At 42.0% G+C, this 13609-nt stretch overlaps 1 protein-coding gene across 4 annotated transcripts in view; it reads left to right on the top strand.

Moving 5' to 3' along the window:
• Positions 1 to 13609, top strand: part of TGFB2 (transforming growth factor beta 2) — a 98433-nt gene that overhangs the window by 9311 nt on the left and 75513 nt on the right. For 2 of the 4 annotated variants that reach the window (XR_004058961.1, XM_010363252.2), the window contains exon 2: positions 8340 to 8423. The exons of the other annotated variants lie outside the window; for them this stretch is intronic. Coding sequence is in view for 1 of the 2 variants with exons in the window: in XM_010363252.2 (XP_010361554.1) it covers positions 8340 to 8423 (84 nt within the window). In the remaining variant the exon portion in view is untranslated. The remainder of the gene's footprint in view (positions 1 to 8339; positions 8424 to 13609) is intronic. 4 annotated transcript variants of the gene reach the window in all.

Consider the following 13609-nt stretch of genomic DNA (forward strand, 5'->3'; position numbering starts at 1 on the left):
CCCGGGTCCAAGCGATTCTCCTGCCTCAGCCTCCTGAGTAGCTGGGATTACAGGCATGTGCTACCATGCCCAGCTAACTTTTGTATTTTTAGTCAAGATGGGGTTTCACCATGTTGGCCAGGCTGGTCTCGAACTCCTGATCTCAAGTGATCCACCCGCCTCGGTTTCCCAAAGTGCTGGGATTATAGGCCTGAGCCACCACGCCCAGCCTTGGTTTTGTTTTTGAACTGCAATCATTTTCCTCACAAAAATTTTGATAAATTTTATTGATAGGGCATTCCTATTTCAGAGAATTAATTTATTTGGGAAGGCAAGATGATGTACAATGAATGTGGACTTTGGAGCTAGACAGACCCATTAAATAAAGAAAGGAGAATAAATAAAAGGGAATTGTACCAAAGGAATCTCAGAGGCTGAAAGGGAAGCGGTAACATCAAAGACAAGAAATCCTACTCCAGGCCTGTGGCAATTGTTGAAGAGTGGTCCTGTTTTGGTTAGCAACTTGGCTCTCTCAGTGCAAGTTATTAAAATTGCCTCATTGATATTTAAGTTGCTTCCTACTGAATTCAGATCCTGGGTCTGCAGTTGTTGGCTTTGCAGCTGGATTTGCAACCCCTTCACTTAGCCCAGCTCAGTTTCTTCATTTGTAAAGAAGAACATTGACTTTCTAGGGGTTGTAAAGGATGATGTGTGTGAAAAAGCACCTGGTGCAGCTGCTTCTGGCCTTCTTTGCACAGCAGCTAGTATTCATCGAATCTCATTGACTTTAAAATGCACCACTATTTCATGTGCCACTAACAAAGAAATATCACTGCCCATTTAACTATTAGTTATGACATTAACTAAATATCACTGCCAATTAACTTGGCCATTGATTACAAGAGAGAATCTGGATTTTAGAGATAATAGAATATGAAAAATATATAGAATCAGTGAAATCGCATAAATGCTTGTGAAATGAAAGAATAGCGGTCTGTGTGCACATGGCATAGCGTGTTGTAGCAGAAGTACATGGAAAATGAAATTAAGTGGAGGCATGACATCTGCCCTCAGAAACGTTTTCTGGTTAATGAATGTTAGGAGCCCATCTGTGGAATCAAGAACAGGAGATGCACATAGTATATACTCCTCCCAGCCAGAGTCTTGGAAATCAAATTTTTTTAAATTTTTATTTCATTTTTGACATCTCAAGATTTGCCATTTGTTTCACAGGGTATATAAAATTTAAGGGGATTTTTTTTTTTTTTTTTTTTTTGAGGCAGTCTCACTCTGTTGCCCAGGCTGGAGTAAGTGGCACAGACATGGCTCACTGAAGCCGCCATCTCCTGGGCTCTAGTGATCCTCCTGTCTCAGCCTCTAGAATAGCTGGGACCACAGGCATGCACCACCATGCCTGGCTAATTTTTTCAATTTTTTGTAGAGTCAGAGTCTCCTCATGTTACTCAGGCTGGTCTTGAACTCTTGGCCTGAAGCAATCCTCCTGCCTCTGCCTCCTAAAGTGCTGGGATCACAGATGTAAGCCACCACACCCAACCGGGAAAAATTGTTTAAACTATTTGAACTGATCTCTGAAGGTGCCTATGAGTCACATAGTACTTGCCTGTTTGTTTTTCTGGATCCCAAAGTCCAAAATCAAAGAACAGAGGGGATGTTGCCTATAAAAGGCTGACATGCAGACGGGACTTCTGTGTAATGCACTTCTGGGGCTGATTTCGCTTCTTCCCACAGGTGCCTTGCCTCTCATCACCTCCACCAGTTGAAAAGAAGCCAGGACATTTGAAGTCAAGGCTGAGGCAGCTCAGGCCCCTGTGGTTACACTCACGTAGACCTCATTTCACCTCTACGACCAAGAACTGGCCACAGCCGCCTCTTAGCTGTCAGGCAATTCATTTTAAAGGAGGCTTTAGCAATAGTATGACATTACAGTGTAGAAATCTAAAAAAGGAAGCCTGGTGCAGTGGCTCACACCTGTAATCCCAGCACTTTGGGAGTCTGAGACGGGTGGATCACCTGGGGTCAGGAGTTTGAGACCAGTCTGGGCAATATGGTGAAACCCTATCTCTACTTAAAATACAAAAATTAGCCGGGCATGGTGGCAGGCACCTGTTATTCCAGCTACTCGGGAGGCTGAGGCAGGAGAATTGCTTGAACCTGGGAGGCAGAGGTTGCAGTGAGCCGAGATTGTGCCACTACACTCCAGCCTGAGAGACAAGAGCCAGACTTCATTTGAAAAAAACAAAAAAACAAAAAACAAATCTCAAAGAGGAGGCTGGATGAGAAGAAGGGGAGGGGCTGGCCAACAGTCACTGCAGAGGGTTTGAGGAGTAGAAATGATATCAGAGAGGGGAAGCCACACTAAGGCCTTGGATAGTTGTTCACAGTGCAACATGTTCACTCAGTGAGTTAGCATCCTGGCCTTCCTGGGGCAACCCAGTAACACCACTTCACTGGTGTGGAAAAACATTGCTGTCCAAGAGGAACTGAATTCACTGGCTTTAGTGTCTGTTAGGAGGGAAAGCCTCATGGTGCTGAGAAAGCGATCCTCCCTGGGCCGGGACCATCCCTTCATTCTCTCAAATGAAGGCTTGGATTTGTTACTGCCTGATAAGTCAGAAATGTTTGGCTTAGATGTTCTCTTAACCACAATGACTTGAGGAACTTAAGGCAAATGGAAAATGCTTCCTGGATATTGTGAAGTCCAAACCTTCTGGAAATAGTTTGAATGCATTTCCATCCCTCCACAGGCAGCTGTTTTTCTCTCACACTAGCGTGTTCCACTAACGTGTCACTGTCCCTCAGGCCTTTCAAGCTACCTATATGTCAATAATTATGAAACAGGTTATTTCTGAAGAAGAGACACTGCGTTTCTGAAGAAAAAGTCACAGAGGAGCTATTTAAGAATAATGCTGGTCTTTCAGAGATGTTGTTTCAGGAAGTACTGTAGCATCTTTTTGGTCTCTGAAAGAAAAAGAAATGTGACTGTGACTTTGGCTTGGTTCATTTTCCTTTTCTTATCTAACCCACACCACACTGACAAATACCACATCTGTCTTGACAAACTAGTTTGCAAATAACTATTCATTCATAATTTTAGGCTGTTGTAAGAATCCTTGTTTGTTACTTCATCTTGTGAGCAAGAATGCAAAATTTGGTTTTCAGAAAGATACTGAAATGACCGCAAGTCCACTGGTCTTTGCAAATCTCTCTATCTGAAAAAGATGACTGTGTACTTTTTAGTGGGTTTTCAGAGCACTAAAATATTTATTGTTGCCAAAACATAAATGGGAAGTTTCTGGGAAATATAATTTAATTTTAAAGTTTTGGATTCATTTCAGTGTTGGTAATGTCAAAGCTTCTTAGACCAAGTTTATCAGGGATTTTTCTGTTTACACCAGATGTAGCAGTAACTTTGTCGTTTCTTCTATTTCAGTTTTTAAAAAATATGATCATTTATTTCCCTATCTATTGACTTAATCTCATTTTCACTTATTTTCACTTTTGCTTTGACATCTTATGGCAATATGACTGAAGTTGTTTCTACTTCCTTTATAGTGAACTCTTTTTTTATTATTTTTTTTTGAGACAGAGTCTCGCTCTGTCACTCAGGCTGGAGTGCAGTGGTGTGATCTCAGCTCACTGCAAGCTCTGTCTCCTGGGTTCATGCCATTTTCCTGCCTCGGCCTCCCGAGTAGCTGGGATTACAGGCGCCCGCCACCATGCCCAGCTAATTTTTTTTTAGTAGAGACGGGGTTTCAACGTGTTAGCCAGGATGGTCTCAGTCTCCTGACCTTGTGATCTGCCCACCTCGGCCTCCCAAAATGCTGGGATTACAGGCGTGAGCCACCACGCCCAGCAGTGACCTCTTTTAATAAAACTACTGGCTTAGAAACTCCAAAAAAGTGTGAATGACTTATTCTGATTCTACTTTAGAAGGAGAAAGAAACAATCGCAGACCGAGGACTTTTCTGTGCAAAGGATGGGTGGTTTGGTCAAGGAACAGTCCCCCCGGAGGTCAGTCAGGGCTTTCTGTGGGAAAACGTTTCTACATTCAAGTACATCCTTGGCATTTTGGGCTCTGCAGGTTAAAGAGAGGGAGACAGAAAAAGGAGTGCTCCAAACCTCCTGACTCCTACCTGGAAGTAGCCAAGCAGAAGCAAAGATGAATGATAGCCATGACCTCAGGCTCTGAAGCAGCAAGTTCCACCTTCAGATGTGTCTGTTAAACTTCACCACCCTGGGTTGCTTGTACCTGTCTTCACTGTTTTCTATCTGAGATATCTTGAGGCATTTTTAAAACATTAAGTTGTCTTGAATAGTAATTTAGTCACTCATTTGTATCTCTTCATAGTATTAAGCCTTAGGTTATTATGTGTGTTAACTACAGTCACTGATCAGATCTCTAAGTCCTGAACTGCCACAGTTCCACCTACTAAACTTACACTTTTCTTCCACGTAGAATGAGGTGACTGGTGCTAGTTTGTCCTGGAGAGAGAGGTATTTCAGAAGAATTCCACTGTCAGAAAATATCACCATCAATAATGAAACTATGTGTAAAGTCATGTCTAATTTATTAACTGTTTGTCACAAGTACTCAGATTATAGAAAGAGGGTCTTGATCCAAGCTGACCCTGAAGTGTTATACATTTGGATCAGTTTTCCCTTTCTCAGTAACATTTGCTGAGAATTCTCCAAGAAGAGTAGAAACTCATTGTAGTTCAGTGTTGGGAGGAATAATTGTACCTGCTTACAGAGTTGCTATATCACAAGAGAGATGCATTGTTTGTTTGTGTGGAGAGGCTGGAGGGATTAGGGCAGGAGTTTATTTGATAGGGAGTTTAGTTGTACATTTGTAAGACATCTAATTTTGCTTAAGATACCATTGCAGTAAGAATGGTTTATCTCTATCCTATAGACAGTCACACTACACAAAACCACTACCTACTCAGAACAAATAGCCCTTATGAGGGAATAATTTTTCCTTGATTCACCTGATTGGATTGTTTTGAGGTCAAATGTGGTTTTTTGAAAGGCCTTGCTAACCTGTAAGGCACAATAACCTGTACCAGGGTTCTCAAATTTTACCATGCAAAATAATTACTGATGTACCTTTGTAAGGGAAGATTCCCAAACCTTTGTCACCCACCCCAATTCAGATTATAATTCAGTCATTTTAAGGTGGGCTCCAGAAACCTGCATCTTGATAAGAAGGCTAGGTAATTCTTGTGCAGTTAGTTCAGAAACATACTCTGGAAACACTGTGTATTTTTGTTTTGTTGCTTTGTTTCTTAGCTGTGTCATCGCAGGCAAAAATAAACCCCAACATTTTTATAGTTAATTAACTTCATAGTCATTTAATTACATTGTAAATTACCCATGCAAAGTTTTAATTCTAGGACTGTTTCTATTTTATGACTTTTGTTACCCATAGTCCTCCATCATACATTAGTGAGTGCCTGTGTTTTTCTAAAATATTATGTTTCTCACATGGACACAGTGAGGGGAACAACACACACTGGGATCTGTCGGTGAGGAGCGGGGAGGGAGAGCATCAGGATTAATTGCTAATGCATGCAGGGCTTAATACCTAGGTGATGGGGTTGATAGGTGTAGCAAACCACCATGGCACACATTTACTTATGTTGCAAACCTGCACGTCCTGCACATGGATCCCAGAACTTAAAATAAAATAAAATAAAATTTGAAATAAAAAAGTTATGTTTGTAAGACTATACATGCCTCAGATTTTGATAATTGTTTACATTTCTTTGTTACAAAGCCTTTTTGCATATATCCAAAGCCTCACTGTTCTAAACAGAGTGTATCCATACCTCAGTGCTGCTTCAATGATGTAGATTATTGAAAACTGATTTTTTTTTTTTCTTTTTTTGAGATGGAATCTTACTCTGTCGCCCAGGCTGGAGTGCAGTGGTGTGATCTCGGCTTACTGCAACCTCTGCCTCCCGGGTTCAAGCAATTCTTCTGTCTCAGTCTCCTGAGTAACTGGGACTACAGGCACATGGCATCACACCCAGTTCATTTTTGTATTTTTAGTAGAGAGGGAGTTTCACCATATTGGCCAGGCTGGTCTCGAACTCCTGACCTCGTGATCTGCCTGCCTCAGCCTCCCAAATTGCAGGGATTACAGGTGTGAGCCACCGTGCCCGGCCTGAAAACTGATTATTTTAAAACTAAGGTTTGCTTTCTGTGGACTGAACAATCATTAGCATCCTTACATCTCTATCTCATTCATGGTCTTAACCTCTAAGGCATTGGATCAGCTCCCTGTCCTCCCGCCTTGCTTAAAAATGAAAAAGAAAGGAAAGAAAAGAAGGGATTTTAGTACTGCTTTATAGCGAGTGAAAGTAAACCAAAGGTGCGTGCTTGAGAACTGCAGGCTGGAAACTGCAAGTGACAATAATTACCTCACGTTATTCCCACACAGACTTCCTATGACCTCGATGACCTTGGGATCTGAATTCTGTTTAATAGAATTGTCCCTCTTCTGCACCACGGCATACACTGGCCTGAAGAAGGTGCTGTTTCCCAGGAAAAGCACTTAAATCCCCCCAAGAAATGCATAGGGCCATAGTTTCGAAGAAAAAGTATTGCTAACCAAGTGACTTACTCTACATATTCTGCCTTTTTCTGGTTGTATTCTTTGAGATTTTTATTTAAGATAACTTTCAGCATATCTTTTTAAAGGTCAGATATGAATGAGAAAACTTTGTTTGACTTGTTAATCTTGTGACAAACAGTTTATATGCAGTGTAGCTTCCTGTCTTTGCTGACTGGTTATTTGAGGGAATTTTCTTCCTGTAAGACTGTGGAGAAGCCTCTAAAAATAAACAGCATGGTTTCTTATTGGTGGGAACATATGTGAGCAGATGTCAGCTGGAAGCAGCATATGGTGGCAACATGATAGCAGTATGTGCTTATAGAATCCCCACTGTTGGGTCTCCGTCTTCCATGCCACACTGGCCAGTCAGAGCCCCATATCTCAGTTCAAGAGTGTTCCACCTAGAAGGTGTAATCCACACATTTGTGAAAAATATGCCACTGGGATCTTGATAGTGGGCTGAATATTGGACATAGGTAAGTTCCAGAGTATGGAAAAAGTCTCTGTTATCCATTTAAAAATTGAGTGATAAGAGGCACACATATAGAAAAATAAAAATAAAAATAAAAATCAAGAGAAGAGTCCACAAAGCCTTTGTCTTGTGTTGAAAGAAGTTTTCAAGTCAGGTCTGAATAGTGGCAGTGTTACTTCTAGAAGACATGCCCTATAAAAATGGAAGGTGCAGGGACTCAATGCATGTAAGGAGCCAGGAAAGAATGACATTCATACCAGGCCCTAAAAGGCAGTCAGGGCTTCTTTTGTCACACAAGTTTGACAACTGCTCATATTCCTTGACCACTGTTTATTTGTCAGTCTGTTTTAAATATACCATCTCATTTCAAGTTTATAAAAACCCTCAGGGGTAGGGTTATGTCTGCCTCATCTTACAGACTTCCCCATGGATTCACAGGAAATCAGTGACAGAACAGGGGTTTGAATTCACATCTTCTTCTGCAAAAATTCTATATTTTTATTGACCCTACCACCAATAGAAAAAGTTTTGAACACTCAGCAATATTTTCTCTTCAATTTGAGGTATTTTAGGGGGAGAGAGGATGTACTTTCTTTTCTAAGAATATGGTGGGCAAAATACAAATTGGGTTGCTCTTACTTTAAAGAAAGCGAAGTTCAAATTTTCCAGATGTAATAACTGTCGTGGAAGATGTGTTTAGTCCATTTCAGAGAGCTCTAGCTTTTTAAACTGTAGGTAAGTAGCCCCAAACCAATATTCACTTGTAGTTTTGACTGATTCAAGAAGGAGTTTTCACATGCAGGTTAGAAATGATGACAGGTGGTTTTAAGAACACTGAATCTAGGCCAGCCAAATGAAAACCAAAGTTTTATTCTTAATAGGTAGGCTGTCTTTTGTCAAAGGAGGTCAAAGCCTTTCTTATTCATCTTTAATATAAATCAAGGTATTTATTTTACTGTTTCAGTTATAAATTGTATGCTGTTATTTTAACATTAGAACATGCTAAAGGGAAAACTGAATTCAGGAGTCTGACTGCTGGTTAAGGGATGTCAGAAGATCTGGGACTAGAATCTGGAACCCTCCTTAGATCCTCAGTGTCTAATCCCCTGGCCCCAGGTAGCAGGGACCTTATATCTGGGGAAATGATAAGAACATTCAATGAGTCCCTCTTCTACTTGAATCTTTGTATAGTTCTGTGCCAGGCATCTCTTCAGTAAAATAGCTAATGACTGTGCTTTTTAAAACTCCTAGCTGTCTGCCCAGTTGTTACAACACCCTCTGGCTCAGTGGGCAGCTTGTGCTCCAGACAGTCCCAGGTGCTCTGTGGGTACCTTGGTGAGTACACTTGTCTGCTTTATTCCTCGTTTGACATAGTTATATCAAATCCATCTTTAGTGTTTGTCTTCTGTGGGGAACTTGCCAGGGGCAAGATGAGATTCTGAAATGCAGCCTTGTAGTTAAGCGATCACTAAGGTGCCTAGAATTTTTTTTAGTAAGAGTTTACATGAGAAAAACTGATGAATAACTTTGAAGTAGTACAATGACTATATTTCAGCATGTAAAAGAATGACTTGTGGGGATGAGATATGTGTTCCAGGGGTCACAGAGTGATTTGTCATACACCTTTTCTGATCCCCATGGAGGCCACTTTCTGGAGGGTTGGACAGCATAGCCTGAATGTCAAGAGGATGTTCTTTTTTAATATCTTATTTGTATCTGTGTTCTTGTTCTTGACACGTAGTAGTTGCTCAATTAATGTTTCTTGTCCTGAACCAAAGTTGAAAGGAGATTTTCTCTCCTTTAAGGTTCTAGAGCAAGCTTGTCCAACTCTCGGCCTGCATGCAGCCCAGGATGGCCTTGAATGCGGCCCAACACAAATTTGTAAACTTTCTTAAGAAATTATGCGGTTTTTTTTTTTTTTTGCAATTGTTTTAAAGCTTCTCAGCTATCGTTAGTGTTGGTCTATTTTATGTGTGGCCCAAGACAATTCTTCTTTCTCCAGTGTGACCCAGGGAAGCCGAAAGATTGGACGCCCCTGCTCTACAGGGAGACCTGTGGGGGAGTTACGCTGCTGATTATCTGTGGCCTTTGTACTGACATGACTGGGTTACATGAGGAAATGGATTGTCATGGGTAAGGCCCTCAGTTAACGGGACCTGTGAGCTTGCCACTTGCTCAAACTGCTTAACCCTGACCCTCAGAGCAGGTGCAGGCTCCCCAGAGCCAGCACCAGGTGTTAGGCTGAGGGGTACAAAAGCCAGAGGTCTTCACTCCTTTCCCATTGGGAACACTGATTAATTCAGCCATTTATTGAATGCTTACTATATACTGGACAATGAGTCCACAGCAAAGAATAGAGCTTGGGCGATCCCGACACTCAAGGAATTCAGTGGCTAAAGTTATCCCTGAACCATGCTCAAGAAAAAAGGAAACAGACTTGCAATCGTCGCATTGGTTCACTGCGTATTTTTGAGGCCCTGAGAAGGTTTGGATTATGTTGATTCTAAATGTGGGTGGAGGTCCCGGCTAGAGACAAAAGAAATGTTTTTATTATCCTAGGAAAAGCCTAGGTCACTGGATACCCTATTCTGCAATGTATCATGCCTACACATTGTTGCTTAGAAATCAGTATAGTTTATTTACAGTGGCCTAAGCTGGGGTTTCCTAAAAAAGAACTTATTCTGTTGAGAATATACATTGATTTTAGTACAGAAAGCCTCAAAGTGGCTAGAAGCTGCAATGTGAATAAAAAGAATGAAAAGTTTAATCATGCCTTTAAAGCTCCCTTTTGTGAGTCATTATGTTTTGTTTTTATACTCTAAATTCTAATTTTATTTCACTAGCTAAACCAAGGAGTTAAACATCTGACTTCCCCCGCTCCCCCCTCCCCCCCACCCCCAGCCCCAGCTAACTGGCTATTTGGAAAGGAAAACGGGAGGGAATGAGAGAAGGAAAACATTTGTTGAATACCCACTATGTCCCTGGTACTTAAAGCACATCATCCTAATTTTCCCCACATTGGTTGGTCAGGGAGGGCCAGAATGACGATCCCCATTTTTTAGGAAATTGTGGTTTGGAGAGGTAAACAGCTTGTCTTTGGTCGCAGAGCTGGCTAGTGACAGAGCCAAAATCTGAATTCAGGTCTGGCCTGGATGCCACCATACACAGAGACCCCAAACTTTTCCCCATTTCTTTGGCTTTTCCTTTGGAATCCTGTCCTGTTAATTTTGTAACTTTCTTGCCTACTACTTGGGATTAATTTCCTTTTCATCTTTTCCTCCCATAGTAAACAAAGTGAGAGGCCTACCCTGGTTTTTTGGGCAGTTTTTCTTCTCAGACACTCCTCACTTGGGGTTATTTTCGGTCACTTAATTTCTGCGAGCTTCTCTCTTCCTTTGGTGAAAAAACATTGGAAACCCACCCTGCTCCTCAGCGAGTCAGGGAAAATCAGGAGTGTCTGAGGGTGTGGAAGGGGAGACGGGGCGCAAGCTCCACATAGATTCCCATACAGTGGGAGGCTTTTCCACCTTGCGCAGCTCGCAGGCTCTGGAAAAACCCTGCACACCCCTTTCAGACCTTCATGCAAGGCTGCTGAGCTGTGGGGCTCTGCATTTTTTTTTGTCTCTGTTCTTAGAAATAGTAATTGAGTAAAAATGTAAGTGAGCGTATGCCAGGGGGCAGGCATCCAGGGTCAGGGTGAATTTCTCCATGCTGAGTGTGATTCTGAACACTCGTTAAGTGAAGTTGGCCGGTGCCAAGCAGCTCCAGGGCCATCCCTGTCACCTTGAGTGAACCGCCTCTCCATTCCAAGGAGATGTTGGGAGCGGCTGAAGGGAGCGTGAGGCCTGTGGCGCCTCTTGCTTTTCTCACTCTCTAACCTGGGTGTTGTTGATAACGACGTGTTCTGACACTGACAATTGGACTGGCAGCTCTGGTGCTGCATCAGCTTTAAATTAAATATCCTGAAGGAGAAAATAGTCTATGCTCCTCACAGCCCATGTGACTGCGAAATCATTTTTCTCTTTTCAAGCTTATTATCCCCAATAATATTGGTTAAGATACGGTTAGCTTGCCTAAAGGTTTTTTCCTATTAAGACATAACAGTAGAGATAAGTTTCTCTATGAAGGAATGGATTAATAGTCATGAAGGCAAATATAATTTTTTTAAAAAACGTATTTACTAAGAGGCTTTTAAGTAACTTGATTAAGATTTAAAGTGTTTCTCTCTCTCTCTCTTTTTTAGAGACAGAGACAAGGTCTTTCTCTCTGTAGTCCAGGCTGGAGTGTGATAGCATGATTATAGCTCACTGTAACCTCTAACTCCTGAGCTCAAGCAATCCTCCCACCCCAGTCTCCTGAGTAGCTAGGACTACAAGTGTGCACCACCGCACTGGCTAATTTAAAAAAATTTTTTTTTTTTTTTTTTTTTTTTTTCAGAGACGGGGTTTTACTATATTACCTAGGCTGGGCTCAAACTTCTGACCTCACACAATCCTCCTGCCTCAGCCTTCTGAAGTGCAGGGATTATAAGATAGGAGCCACTGTGCCTGACCCGAGGTGGTGTTTCTTAAAGTGTGATCTGCATTTCTGTCTCCTGGGACATCCATTAGATTCCTTGGCCCCATTTCAGAGCTGCCGAGTCAGAATCACTGGGGTGGGTGGAGCTGAGGACTCTGCACATTTTAAACAGGCACTGCAGGTGCTTCTGACCTCACTAAAGTTTGCAGCTGCTCAAGTCAAAGGATGCTCTGATTATGCACATCTGTTTACTCAGTCCTACCACATGGACGGATTCAGATCCAGTGGACTCTCTGTTTGATCAGCTGGTCCTTCAAGTGTGACCCTGAACCTACAGCCCCTGTGGAGTTTTTGCCATGTGCTTTCCATTTTCCCAAATGAATGCAAATATTGAGGTAGTTATTAATAGTATCACACATACCCTTTGCTCACTGTTCTTCATAGAGGAACAAGTATGCAAAGAAGTAAATTAATCATGTGGGTGGGTGTTGGATGCCTAGTTTGGAAGTTATGTATGGGAGTGAATTTCTGCACTCAGATGCCTTCAACTGGGCAACTGTGGAGTGGGGAAGGGACTTTCAAAGCTAGTGTTTAATGCATAAGTGGCACATATCATGTATAAGGTAATGTGTAATTCCCTGAGGTAGCGTTTGGCCAGAGCACTGCTGACCTCTTGATGGCCTGAATCCTGTTCTGAGACATTCCATGGGGTAAGGACCTAGCAAACAATAGAATGTAAACTTTACTATCTCAGCCAAACTCAGCTTTGGGTAACTGCAGGGTTCTCTTTCCAAATGGTTTTGTTCAACCAGAGGCATTACAGCAGGCAAGAATCTTACCAACCTATTAAGAAGCAAAGTTAATGATAAATCACCTGGTATTTTCTTTGTGCAACCCTGTACCTCCTGGTATTCTGATGTTTTTGAACCACCTAATACTTTGAAGCCAACTGTACAGTATGGATATTCTATAACTACTGTAGATTTTTTGGCTACTGAACTATTTACAGAAATATCCAGTTCTCGTATGTGGTCTGCATCACTAAATAGCCCACATCGCTATTGAAGTGTGAGAAGAATGACTTGATAGTATTCATTTTACTTCCCGCATAAGTCTTCAGTTAAAAGAGCTGTACATTAACTACAAATATAGATATAATTTTAAGATAAATGTCAAATGCATAGAGACCATTGGAAGAGAAAAGTGAAGAGAGGACATTCATTTTTTTCTTCTTCTTTTTGAGATGGAGTCTCGCTCCTTACTCTGTCACCAGGCTAGAAGTCAGTGGCCCATGTCAGCTTTCTGCAACCTCCGCCTCCTGGGTTCAAGCAATTCTCTTGCCTCAGCCTCCTGAGTAGCTGGGACTACAGGTGCATGCCACCACGCCCAGCTAATTTTTGTATTTTTAGTAGCGACAGAGTTTCATCATCTTGGCCAGGATGGTCTCAATCTCTTGACTTTGTGATCCGCCTGCCTCTGCCTCCCAAAGTGCTGGAATCACAGGCATGAGCCACCGTGCCTGGCCGAAGAGAGGACATTCTTATGATGTATTAGTTCATTCAACTGTATTTATTGTACTTTATTTTATTTTGAGATGGAGTTTCACTCTAGTTGCCCAGGCTGGAGTACAGTGGCGTGATCTCGGCTCACTGCGACCTCCACCACCCGGGTTCAAGCAATTCTCCTGCCTCAACCTCCTGAGTAGCTGGGATTACAGGCACACACCACCACACCCGGCTAATTTTTCTATTTTCAGTAGAGAGGGGGTTTCACCATTGTGGCCCCACTGGTCTCAAACTCCTAACTCAGGTGATCCACCCTCTTTGGCCTCCCAAAATGCTGGGATTACAGTCATGAGCAACCGTGCCCAGCCTATTCAGCTGTATTTATTGAGTATTTACTTGTGTCAGACAGCAGTCTAGCTGCTAGTGAACTGAATAGCAAAAATCCTTGTCCTTGGGGAGCTTACATTCTGGTGGCATAAGATAGATAATTAATAATAA

The sequence above is a fragment of the Rhinopithecus roxellana genome, chromosome 8 (genome assembly GCF_007565055.1).
Source record: "Rhinopithecus roxellana isolate Shanxi Qingling chromosome 8, ASM756505v1, whole genome shotgun sequence".
NCBI lineage: Eukaryota > Metazoa > Chordata > Mammalia > Primates > Cercopithecidae > Rhinopithecus > Rhinopithecus roxellana.